At 49.7% G+C, this 21,289-nt stretch overlaps 1 protein-coding gene across 10 annotated transcripts; it reads left to right on the forward strand.

Annotated features, from left to right (window-relative positions):
- Positions 1 to 1,567: 1,567 nt before the first annotated feature.
- On the forward strand, positions 1,568 to 20,752 carry LOC137357380 (monocarboxylate transporter 13-like). Of its 10 annotated transcripts, XM_068023675.1 has the most exons (8): positions 4,621 to 4,808; positions 5,111 to 5,179; positions 8,961 to 9,026; positions 9,424 to 9,513; positions 10,634 to 10,854; positions 11,151 to 11,294; positions 15,435 to 16,220; positions 18,712 to 20,752. In XM_068023675.1, exons 5-8 carry the CDS (start codon positions 10,650 to 10,652, stop codon positions 18,957 to 18,959), a joined length of 1,383 nt encoding a protein of 460 aa, XP_067879776.1. In that variant the 5' UTR covers positions 4,621 to 4,808; positions 5,111 to 5,179; positions 8,961 to 9,026; positions 9,424 to 9,513; positions 10,634 to 10,649; the 3' UTR covers positions 18,960 to 20,752. The 10 variants fall into 10 exon arrangements, with proteins under 10 accessions (XP_067879774.1, XP_067879780.1, XP_067879771.1 ...); XM_068023673.1 differs by lacking the exons at positions 4,621 to 4,808; positions 8,961 to 9,026 and adding an exon at positions 1,568 to 1,596; XM_068023670.1 differs by lacking the exons at positions 4,621 to 4,808; positions 8,961 to 9,026 and adding an exon at positions 2,389 to 2,724.
- Positions 20,753 to 21,289: the final 537 nt, after the last annotated feature.

Consider the following 21,289-nt stretch of genomic DNA (forward strand, 5'->3'; position numbering starts at 1 on the left):
GCTGCACTGTCGGAGGGTCAGCACTGAGGAAGTGCTGCACTGTCGGAGGGTCAGTACTGAGGGAGTGCTGCACTGTCAGAGGGTCAGTACTGAGGGAGCGCTGCACTGTCGGAGATGCTGTCTTTCAGACGAGACATTAAACTGAGGTCCCTGTCTCTCCTCTCAGATGGATGTAAATGATTGCACTGTTCAACAAACTGCAGGTGATGTCTCCCTGGTGTCCTGATCACGATGGCCAGGAATGATCTTTGATGGAACTCCCTTCACTAAGTTCTCCATTATTAGCATCTTATGGGCCACCATTAGTCAGTAGATTTTCCTGAGCAGCCATATTAAATGCAGGTTCAGAGGCTGGGGAATCTGCAGCGTTTGGCTCACTTCCTGACGCCTCAAAGCCTTTCCACTACCTACAAAGCATAACTCAGGAGAGCCAGAGCTCTCCCCTTGCCTGGACTGTGAAGCCACAACAATCCATCTGGAACAAAGCAGCCCGCTTGCTGGCCATTCCGATCACCAGGGTCAATATCAAACCACTCAGGCTCTGGAGTACCAAGCAACACCTCGGCAAGGGAATGTACTGGAAACACCAGCTGCCTGTGTGAGCTATGGACCATGCTGGTTTGGGACATTTATTGGGTGTTCCTTCAATATCCTGGAATTCCCTACCTAATGGGATTTAGTATTCTGAGCTGAAGGTTCAGCATCCCCAGCTCAAAGGGCAATGAGGGTGGGATTATTTCCTGTCCGGTTAACCTCATCCGAATCTCGTACGAACGGGAGGAGGCCATTCAGCCCCTCCACCTTCTTCTGCCGTTCAGTACATCATGGCTGAGCTGTATCTTAATTCCATCTGCCCGCCTTGGTTCTGTCACCCTCAATCCCCTTCCCCAACAAAAATCTATCAATCTTGGGATTGAAATTTCCAACTGACCCCCTGGGGGGAGAGAGTTCCAGATTTCCATTCCCCTTTGTGTGAAGAAGTGCTTCCTAACATCACCCCTGAACGGCCTGGCTCTAATTTGAAGGTTCTGGCCCCCTTGTTCTGGACTCCCCCCCACCAGAGGAAATAGTTTCTCTCTATCGACCCGATCAACTCCTTTAATCATCGTAAACACCTTGATTAGGTCACCCCCTTAATCTTCTACACTCGAGGGAATACAAGCCTAGTCTGTGCAACCTGGCCTCGTAATTTAACCATTTCAGCCCCGGTATCATTCTGGTGAATCTGCACTGCACCCCCTCCAAGGCCAATATTCCTGCGGCCCAGAGCCCAGAACTGAACACGGCCTCAAGAACCAATGGTGTAAAAGTCTGGAGCAGGTCGGTCAGCACCTGTGAGAAAGCTGATCCAGGTGTGGGGTGTGAACCTGGTCAGCTCTGAAAGGGTGAGAGATGCAGAGATTCCCACTGGGCTGCCGTTGCTCCTCCGGCGCGGCAGATGGCGCTGTACTGGGAGGAGCCGCGGGGAAAGGGGCGGGGCTTTAGGTGAGATTGAGCACGCGCAGAACCCGTGCGCCGCCGCCCCCACCCTCCCCCCCCCTCCGCCTTAACCCGCTGAGTTAGCGCGTGCGCGGGGGAGAGCGCGAGCAGCGGCAGGTGAGGGGGCGGGGCGACGGATGAAGAGGGATGGAGGGTTACTGGAGGGAGGGAGAGAGATGGAGGGTTCCTGGAGTGAGGGGCACTGGGGTGAGAGGGAGAGGGATGGAGGGTTCCTGGAGGGAGGGAGAGAGATGGAGGGTTCCTGGAGTGAGGGGCACTGGAGTGAGAGGGAGAGGGATGGAGGGTTCCTGGAGGGAGGGAGTGAGTGAGTGAGATGGAGGGTTCCTGGAGTGAGGGGCACTGGGGTGAGAGGGAGAGGGATGGAGGGTTCCTGGAGGGAGGGAGAGAGATGGAGGGTTCCTGGAGTGAGGGGCACTGGAGTGAGAGGGAGAGGGATGGAGGGTTCCTGGAGGGAGGGAGAGAGATGGAGATACTGGGGTGAGGGAGTGAGATGGAGGGTTCCTGGAGTGAGGGGCTGAGGGGGGTACTGGGGTGAGAGGGAGAGGGAGAGGGATGGAGGGTTACTGGAGGGAGGGAGAGAGATGGAGATACTGGGGTGAGGGAGTGAGATGGAGGGTTCCTGGAGTGAGGGGCTGAGGGGGGTACTGGGGTGAGAGGGAGAGGGATGGAGGGTTACTGGGGTGAGGGGATACTTGAGGGGGGTCGTGACATGGAGGGTTACTGTGGTGATGGGGGTTACTGGGGGAGGGGAGTTCTGGAGGGAGTGGGGTGAGATAGAGGGGCTACTGGGGGCAGGGGCTGAGGAGCTGACTGGGAGGGTGGGGAATGGGGGGCGAAGGGGCAGGGAAGGGGGACAATGAGGTGCCCCATTATCCAATTAACCCATTAGCTGAACTGTGATGAGTGGGCTAATCCGATGGATATTTCTGAGAGCTGGCACAGGTCCGAATGACCTGCTGTGCAGTATCATTGCATGATTCTAACTGAAGTTGGGTAATGATTGGCCAATCAATCCGAGATCACAGGAGGGACAGTGTACAATTATTAACAAGTATTGCCGTTTTTAATCTGATAATCTTCCAAGAGTGATTATAAAATCGCAGTGAGACGGTGCAAACTTGACCATAATCCACAGGGAGACCCTCGGTATCGCCTGCATCTCCCCCTCCCCACCTTGCGTTATTGGTTCCACAGCTGCCTCATTGACGTGGCCCTGTCCTTCAGGTGTGAGCTAGCTGCCGGTGTTAAGTGGGGGATTCAACCCTGGGGGGGTGGGGGGTGGGGGTGCATTGCTGCCAGACCCACCGGCTGCTGCCTTAAAGCTTCACCGAGAGCTCTCGGTTCCAGATGGGACTGCGGATCTGATCATGGAAGCAGAATCTGTGCCAACGTTGAAACTGGCAGCTCCGGTGTGTCCAGCGGAGAGGTCATGGTGGGAGGGGGGGGGGGGGGTTAGGATTTTGTGTTCCACTGCGTATGGGAGATTTAACAGAATAGACTGTACTGATCTGTGTCATGCTCCATAATCCTGGCTGGCATCAAGTTATCTTTCTCACCTCAGGCTTTATCGATTGTTGCCTCTGAATTAACCAGCATGTTTAACTGGCAGCTCCTTTAATGAGACTGAACAAGTCAAGGGCCGGGGTGGGCGAAGAAGGGATAACAACAGCACAGAGAGGGATCAGTAGGTTCACTGACCACAAATGAGTGTTCAGTCCAACAAAGGACTCCAGGGCCAGGTCGTAGGAGGATTAGAAAGTGAGGACCAAGGGTCTTTATGTCACTTTGCCCTTTGTTTCAAATATGGATAATCTAAGACAGGGTTGAGTGACTTCAGTTATATGGAGAAGCTGGGATTGTTCTCCTTAGAGCAGAGAAGGTTAAAGGGAGATTTAATTGAGGTGATCTAAATTATTGGGGGTTTTGATGGAGTAAATAAGGAGAAACTGTTTCCAGTGACAGGAGGGTCGGTAACCAGAGGGACACAGATTGAAGATAATTGGGAAAAGAGCCAGAGAGGGGAGATGAAGATTTTTTTTTTCATGCAATGAGTCGTTATAGAAACAAAGACTTGCATTTCTATGGAGCCCTTCACAACCTCAGGACGTCCAAAGTGTTTTACAGCCAATGATGTACTTTTGAAGTGTGGTGACTGGAGTGATAGAGGAAGTGTAGCAGTTGCTGATCTGGAACGCGCTGCCTGAAAGGGCGGTGGAAGCAGGTTCAATAGTAACTTTCAAAAGGGGAATTGGTTAAATACTTGAAGGGGAAATTTTTTTAGGGCAATGGGGGAAAGAGCAGGGGGGAGTGGGACTAATTGGATAGTTCTTTCAAAGAACTGGCACAGACACGATGGGCTGAATGGCCTCCTCTGCTGTAAGATTTTATCAGTCTTGCTGGAGCTGCTCTGCATTGCTTTGACACGAATGTTAATTCAGCTAAAACCCTGAAAGATTGTTGAGCTGCGGCACTGCTTACTGGAGGACCTGGGCTGCTTGTTACTCCTTTCCATCGGTTACTCAGTGTTTACTAATCTTTTACCATCCACCATTCCCCAGCCGTGACCTGGCGAGGTTTGAGGAGGAGTGGCACTTGGATTGTTGCAGTTCTCTCGTAGTTTAGAGATACTGCACTGAAACAGGCCCTTCGGCCCACTGAGTCTGTGCCGACCATCAACCACCCATTTACACTAACCCTACACTAATTCCATATTCCTACCACATCCCCACCAGTCCCTATATTTCCCTACCACCTACCTATACTAGTGGCAATTTATAATGGCCAATTTACCTATCAACCAGCAAGTCTTTGGTATGTGGGAGGAAACCGGAGCACCCGGAGGAAACCCACGCAGACACAGGGAGAACTTGCAAACTCCACACAGGCAGTACCCAGAATTGAACCCGGGTCGCTGGAGCTGTGAGGCTGCGGTGCTAACCACTGCGCCACTGTGCTGCCCTCGTACTGGCACAGGCTGGCAGATGAAGAGTTTGGAACGTCAGGGCAAGAGGAAAGGAGAGGAACTGAATAAAACCCCATCACAGAGGTTGAGTGGGACACTCTACGTTTGTGATTGCAGTGAGAACTTTGGAGACAGTCCCTGAGCAAGGTGGCAGTGTTTCGAAGACTCGGCCTGGGGTTTATCAGTTATGCAAAGAGCAGGTTCATAGCCTGAGGCGAGAGAGTGTATGAGGCCGGTAAACTGCTCCGGTGGCTTTCCTATCCTGCGATACAGGATTGGAGGGCCGAAAGGCCTGTTCCTGTGCTGTACTGTTCTTTGTTCTTTGAAAGTGATGATCAGAGGGTGGGTAAGTAGGGCTGGCTTCGGTCTGTGCAGGGGGCAGGAGTTGCAGAGAAATGGAATGTACAAACGTCAGCATGAAGTGAAGTATCGGAGGCTTTATCTGTCAAAAAGCTTTGCAGCTTATTCTACTGTGTGGACTGCATCTAAACCAGCGGCTGGCCATCGCTCAGTCTGCCACCTGAAGCAGCACTATAGTCCTGCTAACGCTGGAGGGATAGTCCCCTTATTCTCTACACCTCTGGGTTTGCTATCTATGTAGTACGATGCAGCAGATTTTTCAGTCCCATATTTGTTTTTTTTTCGCAGGAGGAGAGTGTGGAGCAGAGAAGCGAAGTGTAGCGATCACCATGGAGACGTCCCCTCAGTGCTAATGAGGTAAGGTGGGAGATAGAACAGGAGGATTGTGAAAGAGGTGACTGTAAAGAACCAGATAGTGCAATGGAAATTTTCCCTGGGGGTTCAGTTCCCCACACACTGACTCTCACTGGGGTACGGTTCCCCACACACTGGACTCTCACTGGGGTACGGTTCCCCACACACTGGACTCTACCTGGGGTACGGTTCCCCACACACTGGACTCTGTCTGGGGTACGGTTCCCCACACACTGGACTCTGTCTGGGGTACGGTTCCCCACACACTGGACTCTGTCTGGGGTACGGTTCCCCACACACTGGACTCTCACTGGGGTACGGTTCCCCACACACTGGACTCTCTCTGGGGTACGGTTCCCCACACACTGGACTCTCTCTGGGGTACGGTTCCCCACACACTAGACTCTCACTGGGGTACGGTTCCCCACACACTGGACTCTCACTGGGGTACGGTTCCCCACACACTGGACTCTCACTGGGGTACGGTTCCCCACACACTGGACTCTCACTGGGGTACGGTTCCCCACACACTGGACTCTCACTGGGGTACGGTTCCCCACACACTGGACTCTCTCTGGGGTACGGTTCCCCACACACTGGACTCTCTCTGGGGTACGGTTCCCCACACACTGGACTCTCACTGGGGTACGGTTCCCCACACACTGGACTCTACCTGGGGTACGGTTCCCCACACACTGGACTCTCACTGGGGTACGGTTCCCCACACACTGGACTCTGTCTGGGGTACGGTTCCCCACACACTGGACTCTCACTGGGGTACGGTTCCCCACACACTGGACTCTCACTGGGGTACGGTTCCCCACACACTGGACTCTCACTGGGGTACGGTTCCCCACACACTGGACTCTCACTGGGGTACGGTTCCCCACACACTGGACTCTCTCTGGGGTACGGTTCCCCACACACTGGACTCTCTCTGGGGTACGGTTCCCCACACACTGGACTCTCTCTGGGGTACGGTTCCCCACACACTGGACTCTCTCTGGGGTACGGTTCCCCACACACTGGACTCTCTCTGGGGTACGGTTCCCCACACACTGGACTCTCTCTGGGGTACGGTTCCCCACACACTGGACTCTCACTGGGGTACGGTTCCCCACACACTGGACTCTCACTGGGGTACGGTTCCCCACACACTGGACTCTCACTGGGGTACGGTTCCCCACACACTGGACTCTCTCTGGGGTACGGTTCCCCACACACTGGACTCTCTCTGGGGTACGGTTCCCCACACACTGGACTCTCTCTGGGGTACAGTTCCCCACACACTGGACTCTCACTGGGGTACGGTTCCCCACACACTGGACTCTCACTGGGGTACGGTTTCCCACACACTGGACTCTCACTGGGGTACGGGTTCTTTGGATTGGAATGAGGGGTGCCTTGCGATGAGGACATGGTGGTCTTTACTTTTCAAAAGTGTGAGATCTGCAGTGTCATCAGGAAGTGGTTGGAGCTGTTGTCGGGTGCAGCCGGTTTCCTTGGCCATTTGCTCTGAGTTGGATGGGGGATTATTTGCCTTGTTTTGGGGCCAACATTTATGTCTCAACGGAAACCAGTTAAAAAAAAAAAAATCCTATCGCTTTTTTGACTGAGGGATCTTGCTGTGCGTAAATTGGTTGCCACATTTCCTACGTTACAACAGTGACTACACTTCAAAAGCGTTCCATCGACTGTAAAGTGCTTTGAGATGTCTTATGGGGTGAGAGACGCAATAGAAATGCCTTGTCTAAATTTTGGAGACTGCAGGATTTGTCACAAATGTTTGGAAGTGGGTGAGAGGAGGGGTCATTGCCTCAGCCAAAGCTCTCCTTCACTTCCTGGAATGACTAACCTCGCCTCCTTCCTGCCAAGACCAGCTCTGAAGTATTTACCTGAGGGAATACTGCATGGAAGTCACACCCTCAGACAGCTGCTGCATATTGAGGTCTGACTGGTCCGTCTCTGTCTGTCTTCTCTCAGCTCGCACTCCCTGCTCTCGGCATTTATTTTTTGTTCCTTCTCGGGATTTGGGTGTTGCAGGCAAGGCCAGCATTCCCTAACTGCCCTTGAGAAGATGGTGGAGAACTGCCCACCACCTTGAACCGCTGCAGACTGGTAGCTGCACCCACAGTGCCTTCATTCTCTAGCAGTTTGATACAGTTGAGTGGCTTGCTAGGCCATTTCAGAGGGCAGTTGAGAGTCAACCTCATTGCTGTGGGTCTACAGTCACATGTAGGCCAGACCGGGTAGGTACGGCAGATTCCCTCCCCTGAGGGACATTAGTGAACCAGATGGGTTTTTTTGCGACCATCTGGTAGTTTCATGATCATTCATAATGAGACTAGCTTTTTATTCCAGATTTATTAATGATCTGAATTTAAATTCCACCAGCTGCCATGGTGGGTTTTTAATTTGTCTCTTCGGAGCATTATTTGCAGCCTCCGGATTGCTAGTCCAGTAACATTACCACTGTGCTTTCGCCATGCAGCTGGCCTGTAGGTCACTCATCTCTGACATTCTCCAGACAGTACTGGAAATATGCCACGGGTCTGGGAGCAGCTGGAGTGAGCAAAGGGGCAGCTTTGATGGGTCAAACGGTTGTCTACTGGTCAGAGCTGCCCAGGTGCGTCTGTCAGGTGCTGCAGGAATTTCCTGCTGCCGTAATATTTATTTTTAAATTCCTCCTTGTATTTGCCGTGTTGTGTTTTTCCACTGACATCTTATACTCAGGGCAGATGACAGCATTTTGCGTTCTAAGTTTCTGTGCCGTCAGTGGGATGACAAAGCTCTCCAGTTTAAATTGTAGCTGGACAGGAGGAAGTGTTGTGTGATCCAGGGTGCTGTTCACCCACCTGAGCTGTGTCAGTGAGGGGAGTTATGAGGGGTACACTTACCTCTTGGGGAGGGGGGTGCTGCGAGTCTTGTCTTCCAGGTAATCCTGCAGATGAGTTGTGAGTGAATGGGCTGGAATAGGATCAGGAGAAGGCCATTCAGCCCCTCGAGCCTGTTCCACCATTTAATGAGTTCATGCCTGATCTGCGACCTAACTCCATGTACCTGCCGTTGCCCCATATCCTGTCATACCTTTGGTTAACAAAAATCTATCAGTCTCAGATTTAAAATGAATTAATGTCGTATCAGTTTCTGCTTGTGGAAGGGAGTTCCAAACTTCTATCACCCTTTGTGTGACTTGTTTCCCAATTTCACTCCTGAAAAATCTGACTTTAATTTTTACCACTGTGCCCTCAGTTCCAGACTACCCAACTAGTGGAAATAGTTTCTCTCTATCTACCCCATCTGTTTCCCTTAATATCAGGCAAACTTTGATCAAATTGCCCCTTAACGTTCTAAATTCCAGGGAATACAATCCTAGTTTGTGCAGTCTCTCCTTATAATTTAGAGTTAAAGCTGGACATAGAGCCAGTGAAGTGTCAGCCAGTTAACTCCAGGACCCTGTGCTGCATCTGGAGGTTTCTAAGCCTTAGCTCTACGAACCCCTTTCCTGTGTTCTTTGACTTTAAATAAGTGGGATGTATGCCTGTGAGCAGAGTGTATACATGGAAACACCGCCTAGCATCGTGCAGCACAGGAGAGGCCATGGGCCGATTGTACCTGTGCTGGCTCATTAAAAGGGCTTGTCAATTAGTCCCACTGTACCCCACACCCTCTTCTCTATAGCCCTGTGTGGGTTTCCTCAGTAATTTTACCCTTGGTCTTTGAGCACGATGAAGGGTGTTTGTGCACGTCGAACTGTTACTTGAGAATTTTTTTTAATTAAAAGGAGAGAATTGAAAAGGGAGAAATTGGAAACTTAACAGCTCAAAGAAGGAAGTGGTAGCAGTGAATGGTGAGTTCAATGGTGCTGCAAAATAAACAGGTGCCTTTTCAAAATTGAATTTTAATGCTTTTTGAATGTGGGTGATGATACATTGAATTTCTCTTTTCCTCTTGACCCCCTCTGCACCCCCCTCCTCGCCCTCCCATCCCTCAGATAGTTGAAAGGAATCCTCCAGTGGTAGTGAAGCTGTTTCATGTTCTTCTTCTCCCCAAAAATAGCCAAGAAACTCGCCACAAATCTCACTCCTTCCTCTCATCGGAGTTTCCCTCCCCCCTCTCTTTCTCACGTATCCTTCAGTAACATTCTTAAATTTTATGAGATTTTCCGTTTGCATTTCTGCAGCTTGCTGTTTCTGTCTTTACGTCTGATAACGATTGAGTTTTTTTTTCTTTGTGGCAACTTCAAGACCATTTCAGCCGAGCTGCTTGTCTATAGAGAGTCGTGGAGAAGCAACCTCCAGAGCAGTGAGAGAAGGAGGGCAAGCAGGAAAGGACAGGTGGGTGATCCAAAGCCTGGTGGAAGAGGAGGGTATCTTGGGTGGGTGGAGGGGGCTGAGGAATGGTGTCGAGACTTGGAGGGAATGTGGGGGCTACCTGTGGTAGGGCAGAGGAAGCTGGAAGTAAGATGCGAGGCAGTCTCAGAGGAAGGTAGATTGCGTGTCGTGATGCATGGCTGGAGTAAAGCTCCAAACAGGACCAGGGCAAGGCTGTGGGAGAATTCTTAAGTGAGGACTGAGGGTCTTAATGTCACTTTATCCTTTATGTATGAAATATTAATAATGTGCAAGCCAGGGATGAGGGACATCAGTTGTGTGGATGGACTGGAGAAGCTAGGGTTGATCTTAGAGCAGAGAAGGTTAAGGGGAGATTTAATTGAGGCTTTCAAAATCATGAAGGAATTTGAGAGAGTAAATAAGGAGAAACTGTTTCTTCTGGCCTGGTGCCAAAGCGCGCTGTATCCAGCCCAAACCTACATGTAACAGTTTCAGTCTGCTGCTTATCTGGTTAGAAATAAGACATACTGTTCCAACTGTGACATAAGATTATCTGCATGGCAGCTTTCCTATCTCCTGTGTGATGTGCTCCAGTCCCACAGAGGGGAGGAATAGGATCCTGCAGAACAAGGAGGTACAGAGACCCACTGGTGTAGTGCATGGGCATTGAGTGGCAGGGCAGGGCCCCATGGCTCGGGGGTGTTGATGTGGGGCCTGCTGCTGGCTGTATTAATCAGCTGAGAATTCATGTTCAGGTTCGAACTTGCTGCTTTCTGGCAACTTGGCTCCTGGAAGGTTCTGCAATACCCAGTGTCTGGGCAGCCTACGCCCCAGCAATGGCCAGGGCCTTCGGGGATGGGGAGGGGTGGGTGGGAAGGGCGGGAGATGGCTATTGGCAACTTTGGGGATGGGGGCTTGCTGTGTGCAAATTGGCTGCTGCGTTTCCTACATTACAACAGTGACTACGCTTCAAAAAGTACTGTATTGGCTGCCAGGGGTGTCCTAAGGTTGTGTAAGGCGCTGCAGAAATGTGGGTCCGTCTTTTTTTTTTTAGGATTCTCATCTTTTACAGCTGTTGTTAAAATAAAATTGTCACTGTTTCTCCCCGTTCTGTCTGTAACAGGTGAAAGGTCATCGACATGGCAGCCAGGGTTCCGGGGGAGGTGCCAGATGGCGGCTGGGGATGGATGATTGTGGTGGCGGCGTTTCTCATGTCCGCCCTGGTGTTTGGAGTGATCCGCTCATTCGGTGTTTTCTTTTTGTCGTTCGTGGACTATTTCTCGGAAGTGTCGAGTACAGTATCGTGGATCACATCGATGGCTGTTGCAGTGCAGCAGTTTTCCAGTGAGTACAGAGGCCAGTATGAGTGCCTGATTCCTGGGGCGGTACGTGTTGTATTTTGACCTATACCAGCATGTGGAGGTTTTATTTTTTAGCAGCCCCGTTCTCACAAACGGGAGCGTGAAACGCTATTTGTTTAGGGCATCTCACCCGATGTGTAACTGTACAGTCCCTGCTTATTTAGCAGGGTAAGGATTATGTGCATTTGATTAGCGAAGTTTTACAATACTGGATTTGGGTCTCTGGAGATAGCGAGCTGGATGCAGCTGTGAGAAATAACTCTACTGTTCTTCTTTCAGGTCCCATTGCCAGTGCTCTCAGCAACTATTTTGGAGCTCGGCCTGTGGTGATGTCGGGTGGATTGCTTGCCAGCCTGGGGCTGATATTTGCCTGTTTAGCTACAAACCTGATTCATCTCTACCTCTCTATCGGACTGCTCTCAGGTGAGCTGGAAACGGTTACTAACAGGAAGGTGTTCACATAGCGGTGAAGATACTACACGATTGGCAGCAGATTCCGTGTGGATAGGTATTAGATCCACTGAGCACTGACACATCCCGCTTTACTTACGAGCAAACGAATTAGGAGCAGGAGTAGGCCACTCGGCCCTTCAAGCCTGCTCCGCCATTCAATAAGATCATGGCTGAACTGATTACTCCACATTTCCACCTACCCCCGATAACCTTCCACCCCCTTGCTTATCAAGAATCTATCTACCTCTGCCTTAAAAATATTCAAAGACTCGGCTTCCACTGTCTTTTGAGGAAGAGAATTCCAATGCCTCACGACCCTCTGAGAGAAAAAAATTTCTCCTCATCTCTGTCTTAAATGGATGACTCCTTTATTTTTAAACAGTGACCCCTGGTTCTAGATTCTCCCACAAGGGGAAACATCCTTTCCACATCCACCCTGTCAAGACCCCTCAGGATCTTATATGTTTCAATCAAGTCGCCTGTTACTCTTCTAAATTCCAGTGGATACAAGCCTAGCCTGTCCAATCTTTCCTCGTAAGACAACCCGCCCATTCCAGGTATTAGTCTAGTAAACCTTCTCTGAACTGCCTCTAACGCATTTACGTCCTTCCTTAAATAAGGAGACCAATACTGTACACAGTACTCCAGATGTGGTCTCACCAATACCCTGTATAGCTGAAGCATAACCTCCCTACTTTTGTATTCAATTCCCCTCACGATAAACAATAACATTCTATTAGTTTTCCTAATTATGTGCTGTACCTACATATTAACCTTTTCATGCACTAGGGCACCTAGATCCCTCTGCATCTCAGAGCTCTGCAATCTCTCACCATTTAGATAATGTGGTTCTTTTTTAGATAATATGCTCTGGAGGAAAGGTACTACCCAGTGAAGCACAAAAAAGTATGGCCTCATAGAAATCACAGCACAGAAGGAGGCCATTCAGCCCATCGTGCTGGTGCAAGCTCTTTAACTGGAGCTGCCTACTCCAGTTCCATTTCCCTGTGCCCCTTTCCCAAAAGAGTTCTGGTGTGGGATAAGTTAGCTGGCTGATGTTTGGAGCTGCCCTGCGTCCTGTGATCCTGTGACTAGGTGAGGATAAGATGGGGCTTTAATTTGTTTTACTCACGGGATGTTGGTGACACCAGCTGGGCTGATGATTATTGCCCATCCTCACGAGCCCAGGGGGCATTAGGAGACAGCCAGCCTTACCTGCAAGCTGCACAGCCTGCAGCAATCTGAAATGTACAATGCAACAAACAAGCAGCGCACAACAAACAAAAATGAGAGGGATCATTGTAGACAACCAAGTGGCATGGGACAGGAGTCACGTGTATGCTGGGCTGGGGAGGGCAGAGCAGCAGGTTTCCTTCCTTAAAGGGCACGACTGAAGCAGTTAAGACAATCTGAAAGCTTAATACTCATTTTACTAACACCAGCTTTTCATTTCCAGATTTTTTTTCAAACTGAACTTAAATTCTCAAAACTGTCATGGTGGTAAATTGAACTCGTGTTCTGTGGATTACGAATCCAGGCCTCTGGGTTATTAGCACCAGTAGCACAACTACTACACTGCCTTGCCCTTCAGTAACGCTTCCATTCTACCTTGGCCATTGAAACCATGGGGACCTGAATAAGTCGATAAACACAACTTGCATTTATATAGCTCCTTTAATGTGGTAAAATGCCCAGCTTCACAAGTGTGTAATTTGGACAGAGTTTGACACTGGGCCACATTAGGAGACATTAGATAATCTGTATCGAATGTACAACTAAAAGCTCAAAGAGGTAGGTTTTACAAAGTATTTACAACACAAACAGGCCATTCGGCCCATCTGCTCCGTGCTGGTGTTTCTGCTCCACATGAGCCTCCTCCCACCCTCTTCATCTCATCACCGTATCCTGCTATTCCTTTCTCCCTCATGTGTTTATCCAGTTTCCCCTTAAATGCATCGACACTGTTCACCTCAACCGCTCCCTGTGGTAGCAAGTTCCACATTCTCACCACTCTGTGGGGAAAGAAGTTCCTCCTGAATTCCCTATTGGATTTATTAGTGACTGTCTTTTATTGGGATGGCCCCGAGTTGTGGTCTCCCCCAAAAGTGGAAACATCTCCCCTACGTCTACCCAATCAAACTCTCTCTCAATCTTAAAGGCCTCCATCAGGTCACCTCTTAGCCTTCCCTTTTCTAGTGAAAAGAGCCCCAGCCTGTTCAGTATTTTTTGATATTATAACCTGTCAGTCCTGGCATGATCCTACCACAGAAATGGCCAACATCTGCTGACAATTTATCAAATACAGAAGTGATACAGTAGCAGGAAGGAGCAGCCGAGAATCCACAAAAGATTTCACAGTTTCAATTCAGCTGCTAAATGGGCAAAAATGTGGTACAGAAATTGCAATGGATTCTATTTAATAGTTGATGCTGTCAATACACGGAACTTTCATCTGAAACTAGCTACTGCTATCACCCACTCTGTCCTTCCATGATTCTTTAGGCTAACTCTTACAGATCTCTGCATTAAATTTCATCTGACATGTATCTGCCCAGTTCACTGGCCTACCTACGTCCTTCTGAAGTCTCTCACTATCCTCCTCACTGTTTACTGCTTTGTCCAGTTTGGTGTCATCTGCAAACTTTGAAATTATGCCCTGTATAGTCACTAATATATATCGAAAAAGCTGTGGTCCCAACCCACTGTATACTTTGCTCCAGTCTGGAAAAACAATGGTTCACTACTACTGTCTGCTTTCTGTCCCTTAGCCGGTTTTGTATCCATGGTGCCTCTGTCCCTTTAATCCCATGCACTTGGATTTTGCAAACCAGTCTATTATGTGGTACTTTATCAAATGTCTTTTAAAAGTCCATGTACACATCAACCCTCTCCATTACTTCACTGAAGCACGCAATCAACTTTCTCAGACAGGATTTATCTTTAACAAATCAGTGATAATTATCACTTATTTATCCTTATTCTTCCAAGTCTTAAAATTTCCCCCACCACCAACATGAGGCGGATTGGCTTACAGTTGCTGGGTTTATCCCTCCTACTTTTTTTGAACAGAAGTGTAACATTTGAAGTCCTCCAGTCCTCTGGCACCACTCCCATGTCCAAGGAAAGATTGTGGCCAGAGCCTCTGCAATTTCCACCCTGACTTCCCTCAGCAACCTCGGGTGTATCCCATCTGGACTGGAGGACTTTCTTAGTTTGAGCGCTGCCAACCTTTTAAGTACCCGCTCTTCATCTATCTTAATCTTACACAATTTCTCTACCACTTCCTCCTTTACTGTGCAATGGGCAGCATCCTCTTTCATAAAGGCAGCTGCAAAGTATTTATTTCATCCCGTGCTTTCTGCCTCTGCAAGAATTTCCTTTTTGGTCTCAAATTGGCCCAACCGTTCATACGTTCTTTACCTCTCTCATTTCCTGTTTTAGTTCTCCTCTCTACTTTCAGAATTTACTCATATAATGTCATTCACAGCCTCAGGGCATCCCAAAGCTCTGTGCAGCTGATGAAGCACCTTTGAAATGTTATAATGTAGGAAACACACCAGCCAATATGCGTAAGCAGGCAAAACAGCAATGAGATAATGACCAGATCATTTTAAAAAAGAATGTTGATTCAGGGACAGATATCAGCCAGGACACAGGGGAGAACGTCCCTGTTCTTCCAAATTAGTGGCCATGAAATTTTTTGTACGCCCTCCTGAGAGGGCGGATGGAGCCTCAGATTAATGTCTCACCTGAAAGAATTTACCTCCGACACTGCAGCACTTCCTCAGCACTGGGGGTGTCAGCCTGGATTATGTGCTCGAGTCTCTGGAGTGGGACTTGAGCCCACAACCTTCTGACTGTGAGTGCTACCCACTGGGCCATGGCTGACTACTCTTCCTCTTTCTTCACCATCCACCCCCCCCCCCCCACCCCCCCAACAGGAGCACTGAGCTGAATTCTGGCACACTATGTGGGATGAATGCTGTTGTATTTAGTGGCTCAGTCACTCACTAGGTCCATTAATTGGAGCCCTGATGGTGGGACATTATAATGCGATTATGATTTGCTGTTTAACTGTGTGTGCAAATATTGTGTTCTCCTGTTTGGCAGGATTTGGGTGGGCGTTAGTCTTCACCCCGTCTGTTGCTGCTGTCAGTCGGTACTTTAACAAGAGAAGGACTCTGGCTATGGGGATGGCGTTCACTGGGGTTGGCATTGGCTCCTTCGTCTTCTCCCCTCTCTTCCAGTACCTGTTGGATGAGTACACTTGGAGGGGGGCGCTGCTGATCATCGCGGGAATGATGCTCAACCTCATGGCCTGTGGCGCGCTGATCCGACCCCTGACCCTGAAAGAGGACCGGGTTTGCGCGGTAGTGCCAGGCGGGGGACAACAGTCCTGTTGTGGCACTGGCAGCATGATCTTCAACCTGCTGGACCTGACCCTGCTCCGACACTGGCCCTTCATGACCTTGGTGCTGTCCATCACCTTGATAAACACTGGCTACTTTGTGCCTTATGTCCACTTTGTGGCCCACGCCCGCTTGATTGGCTTCGATGAGTACCAGGCAGCGTTTCTGATGTCAGTGGCGGGGGTGCTGGACCTGATCGGCCGGCTCCTGTCTGGCTGGTTCTCTGACCTGCGTAAGATGCAACTGGTTCACATCCTGATGCTCTGGACCTCGCTGACAGGACTCACCCTGATCGTCCTCCCCTTCGGCCGTACCTATCCTGTGCTGATGTTGATCAGCGTGGCATACGGCTTCTGCTCTGGTGCCCTGACGCCCGTGGTATTCTCTTTGCTGCCGGAGATAGTTGGAATCGGGAGGATTTATGGAGCACTGGGACTGCTGCAGATGCTGGAGAGTGTGGGGGGACTGCTGGGAGCACCCATGTCAGGTACAGGCAGTTCTGCATTTTGGCTTTTCTTTTTGGAACACTAGGTACAGGAGTTTTGACTGGTAAGGGTATTAAGGGGATATGAAACCAAGTTAAGATACAGATCAGCTCTGGTGTAACTGGCAGCAGAACAGACTCGAGGGGCTGAATGGCCGCTTCCTGATCCTGTGAATAGGCTGATCCTTTAACCCCAGGTATTGTTCAGGTGAGTCTGCCCTGAACCCCGTCCAAGGCCAGTATATCCTTCGTGAGGTGTGGAGCCCAGAACTGAACACAATTTCTCCAGATGGGGTCTGACCAAGGCTCTGTACAACTCAAGCATCGCTTCCTGCCCTTTGTATTCGAAACCACTTGAGATAAAAGCCAATTTTCCATTAGCCTTTTTTGATTGCTTTTTGTGGCTTGCTTTCAATGATTTGTGTACATTAACTGCCAAATCTTTCTGCGCCTCCAGTTTCTAGTTTCTTACCATTTAAAAAATTCTCCCAAAGCAATAAACTTGCATTTATGTAGTGCCTTTCACAAGGACGTTCCAAAGCACTTCACAACCAGTGACATACTTTTGAAGTGCTGTCCCTGTTGTACGGTCGGAAACATGGCAGCCAATTTGCGCACAGCAAGCTCCCACAAACAGCAATGTGATATTGACCAGATCATCATTTTGTAGTGATGGTTGAGGGATAAATATTGGCCAGGACACCAGGGAGAGCAAATAGTGGCTGTGGGATCTTTTACATCCGCCCGAGAGGGCAGATATAGGGGAGGCGGTGGTGTAGTGGTATTATCACTGGACTAGTAACCCAGAGACCCAGGGTATTGCTCTGGGGACATGGATTCGAATCCCACCACAGCAGAAGGTGGAATTTGAAATCAATTAATAAATCTGGAATTTAAAAAAAGCTGGTCTAATGGCCATGAAACCATTGTCAATTGTTGTAAAAACCCATCTGGTTCACTAATGTCCTTTAGGGAAGGAAATCTGCTGTCCTTACCTGGTCTGGCCTACATGTGACTCCAGGCCCACAGCAATGTGGTTAACTCTTACATGCCCTCTGAAATGGCCTAGCAAGCCACTCATTTGTGTCTAACCGCTACGAAGTCAATAAAAAAGAATGAAACCGGACGGACCACCCGGCATCGACCTAGGCACCAGAAACGACAACGGCAAACCCAGCCCTGTCAACCCTGCAAAGTCCTCCTTACTAACACCTGGGGGCTTGTACCAAAGTTGGGAGAGCTGTCCCACAGACTAGTCAAGCAACAGCCTGACATAGTCATACTCACGGAATCATACCTTACAGACAATGTCCCAGACACTGCCATCACCATCCCCAGGTACGTCCTGTCCCACCGGCAGGACAGACCCACCAGAGGTGGTGGCACAGTGGTATACAGTAGGGAGGGAGTTGCCCTGGGAGTTCTCAACATTGACTCTGGACCCCATGAAGTCTCATGGCATCAGATCAAACATGGGCAAGGTAACCTCCTACTGATTACCACCTACCGCCCTCCCTCAGCTGATGACTCAGTACTCCTCCATGTTGACAGCACTTGCAGGAAGCACAAGGGCACAGAATGTACTCTGGGTGGGGGACTTCAATGTCCATCACCAAGAGTGGCTCGGTAGCACCACTACTGACCGAGCTGGCCGAGTCCTAAAGGACATAGCTGCTAGACTGGGTCTGTAGCAGGTGGTGGGGGAACCAACAAGAGGGGAAAACATACTTGACCTCGTCCTCACCAATCTGCCTGCCGCAGATGCATCTGTCCATGACAGTATTGGTAGGAGTGACCACCACACAGTACTTGTGGAGACGAAGTCCCGCCTTCACATTGAGGATACCATCCGTCGTGTTGTGTGGCACTATCACCGTGCTAAAGGTGATAGATTTTGAACAGATCTAGCAATGCAAAACTGGGCATCCATGAGGCGCTGTGGGCCATCAGCATCTACCAACTAGAAGGACAAGGGCAGCAAATGCATGGGAACACCACCACCTGCAAGTTCCCCTCCAAGTCACACACCATCCTGACTTGGAACTATATCACCATTCCTTCACTGTCACTAGGTCAAAATCCTGGAACTCTCTTGCTAACAGCACTGTGGGTGTACCTACCCCAAATGGACTGCAGCAGTTCAAGAAGGCAGCTCACCGCCACCTTCTCAAGGGCAATTAGGGATGGGCAATAAATGCTGGCCTGGCCAGTGACGCCCACATCCCATGAATGAATAAAAAAACCAGGCCTTGATTTAACATCTCATCCTACACTGGGAGTGTCAGCTGAGTTTATGTGCTCAGGTTTCTAGAGTGAACCTTGAGCCTACGACCTTCTGACTCAGAGGCAAGAGTGGTATCCACTGAGCCACGGCTGGCACTGACAGACTCGGGGTTGAGCCTCTGTTTTAGCACATTGACCAGTCTTGGCTTTTTAAAGCTGCGGTTTGAAACAGACGTGCACTGACCTAACCTTTTGCACTTTTCACTTTCAGGCTGGCTGCGCGATGTAACTGGTAACTATACAGCTTCCTTTGTGGTGGCAGGTGTCTTCCTGCTGCTTGGCAGTCTGGTCCTCTTTAGTCTCCCCAGTGCCTTGACCTGCTGCCATCTCCAGTCCCGGACACAGGACGAGGCAGAGGAATGCAAGTCCATGACTGCCTCGAATGGATCCGTATTCGAGGCACAGTGCCCCCCGATCGATCCCAGCAATGCTTCTTCGATGAACATAGAGGTGGCCTGAGTATAGAGATGAGCTGCTAATGCTGGGTTGATGGTGATGTTTAAATCAACTCAAATTAAAAAGGAGTGAGGACACCACTGTGTCAGCCAATGGGTTTGAAGTGGGACAGAATTTACGGCAAACAGAGTCTATTTAAATGAAGTCTTTATGAAACACAGCAAACAGAGCTCCTGACTGAAACTACAGCAAAGTCTCCGGTAAAGGCAGGATTATTTCCCAAACAAAATACAGTGAGTGGAGGATAGTTAGACAATACCAATTGTGTGTGCAAAATCAATCACTTACAGCAGCATGATTGACAGCGACGTTACCCAATCGTCTCCATTCTGACTGCGTCTTGTGGTGCCATGCTGTGCAGCCAATTAGAAATGACTGACTGACTCTTTCTCCCTTGTCCTCTCTCTCCCCTCCCACCCCATTGACACTGAGCTTGTAACATCATGTTCTGATTTAGCAATGTCTCCGTTTCTAAAGGCACTGTGCGGCAGCCTCAGGCAGACTGGCCGGGTTCCTGGTTCCGATCCCGGACTGCGCATGAGTTAGCTGATCTTGGCAGGGAGTGGGTGGGGCTACAGTCGGCCTCAGTGCCCCTGAGTTGCAGGGGGTGGTGGTGGCGTGGGGTGAAGGAATCTGCTACCTGTCTGCTGTCCAGTGATTCCTCCTGGAACATTGTGTGTGTGTGTGTGTGATTGTGATTCCGATTCCTGGGGCAGTAGCCCCGTGTGAAGAAAGGAGAAAATTGGGATGGACAAAGCCTCTTGCAGCAGTGTGGAGGGCTTTAAGAATGTGCAGTTGTGCTCAGTGTGGGGCTGTTGCAGGGTATACCCAGTATGGTCACTGAAGCCAATGATCAGGACCCCTCAAAGTGGGATTTTGGAGGACTGTTGCAATCGGAGCAGAAACAGGAGTCCACCAGCATAGGTGTTTCCTTGCTGATGCCTTTTGTCAAGTGTCTGGGTAACTGACTCCCCACAGACCAGAAGATCAGAAGTTCCATCCCTTCCTCACGCCCAACCCCCCCACAATCGGCGTGCTGCAGCAGCCTTTCAGCCAGCAGAGCTTGTCGGCTGTACTTTAGCAGTGCAGCCAAGCAATCACCTGTCCCCAAGGCCAGACCATGTTTCCCCTCTCCCTAACATAAGTTGCAGTTCAGCCTCTAGCTTTTGTTCAGGAATTATCCCTTGTTGTAGCAATTCCGGAGGAGCAGATCAATCCAGCCCTGCCTTAGGTCTCTTGACACCCTCCTCCTGTTCAGGCCCAGCTGATGCTGGCAACTTGTGTTGGAGTCTGCTGACCAATCCCCAATTGATAGAATCATTGAGACACTGTGTTAAATAACTCTGGGCGACTGGAATTCAGTTGTGTTGGAATTCATTTTCTTTGTTTATTCAAAGGTTCAATTTTGTTTTTGATATTTTCAACCATGTGTTTGTTTAAAAATGTAAAATGCAAATTGGGGCATTATTGGAGATGGTGTAATAGCTGAAGGTGGAAATCCTGCTTACTGGACCCATTCAATGTTCTGGTTCTCATTGCCTCTATTCTCCTTCACTGCAGACTCACACCAGTTTTGTGCCTTAGCAGTCGGGAGTCAGGTTTAACTGTGACTTGGGGAGGGTGGAGGGGTATGAGTGGGTGATGGAGCTTATTTGAAAAGGGGTTTTCCAGTGGGCCCCTCAGTGTAATTTCTCAGGGATCCCCTGCTCCTGTCCCTTCCTAAAAAGCCTGCCCATCCATTGCTGCATTTTAACACAAATTGAGAATGTTGAAACAATAAAGGAATTTTTAAAATACTTGCGCTGTCTTCTCTTTGTTAAAACTAGGGCTGCTGCCACTGGTGAGCCCCTAGGCCCTTTCCCTGGGTGGTGCTGCATTAGTTTGACTAGGCCAGGATGCTACAGTTGACCTCGTTGTGCCTGAGCCATGAGAAAAACAAGCCGACCTGCTCCTGGGTGTGGGTACCAGGTGAAGATAGGATTGGGCTTTCTCATGTTGTGATGATTAGCCTGCGTCCATTCACTGTCTGGGCCTACACCTGAAGACTGGCTACTTTGGTAAGGTGCTGAGAGGACCAGCATCACTGGAGTTGAGGTACAGATCAGCTGTGATTGAACTGAATGGCAGAACGGGTACGAGGAGATGAATAGCCGACTTGAGCACAAAATCCAGGCTGACACACTCAGTGCAGTACTGATGGAGCGCTGCTCTGTCAAAGGGTCAGTACTGATGGAGCGCTGCGCTGTCGGAGGGTCAGTACTGATGGAGTGCTGCCCTGTCGAAGGGTCAGTACTGAGGGAGCACTGCGCTGTTGGAGGGTCAGTACTGAGGGA

This window comes from Heterodontus francisci, chromosome 48, assembly GCF_036365525.1.
Source record: "Heterodontus francisci isolate sHetFra1 chromosome 48, sHetFra1.hap1, whole genome shotgun sequence".
Taxonomy (NCBI): Eukaryota; Metazoa; Chordata; class Chondrichthyes; order Heterodontiformes; family Heterodontidae; genus Heterodontus; species Heterodontus francisci.

Excerpts from the sequence above, each read along its gene's own strand:
- LOC137357380 (XM_068023673.1), top strand. The coding sequence starts at position 10,650 with ATGGCAGCCAGGGTTCCGGGGGAGGTGCCAGATGGCGGCTGGGGATGG. Across the intron at positions 10,855-11,150 it reads TGCAGTGCAGCAGTTTTCCA|GTCCCATTGCCAGTGCTCTC; the intron begins GTGAGTACAGAG and ends TTCTTCTTTCAG. Across the intron at positions 11,295-15,434 it reads CTCTATCGGACTGCTCTCAG|GATTTGGGTGGGCGTTAGTC; the intron begins GTGAGCTGGAAA and ends CCTGTTTGGCAG.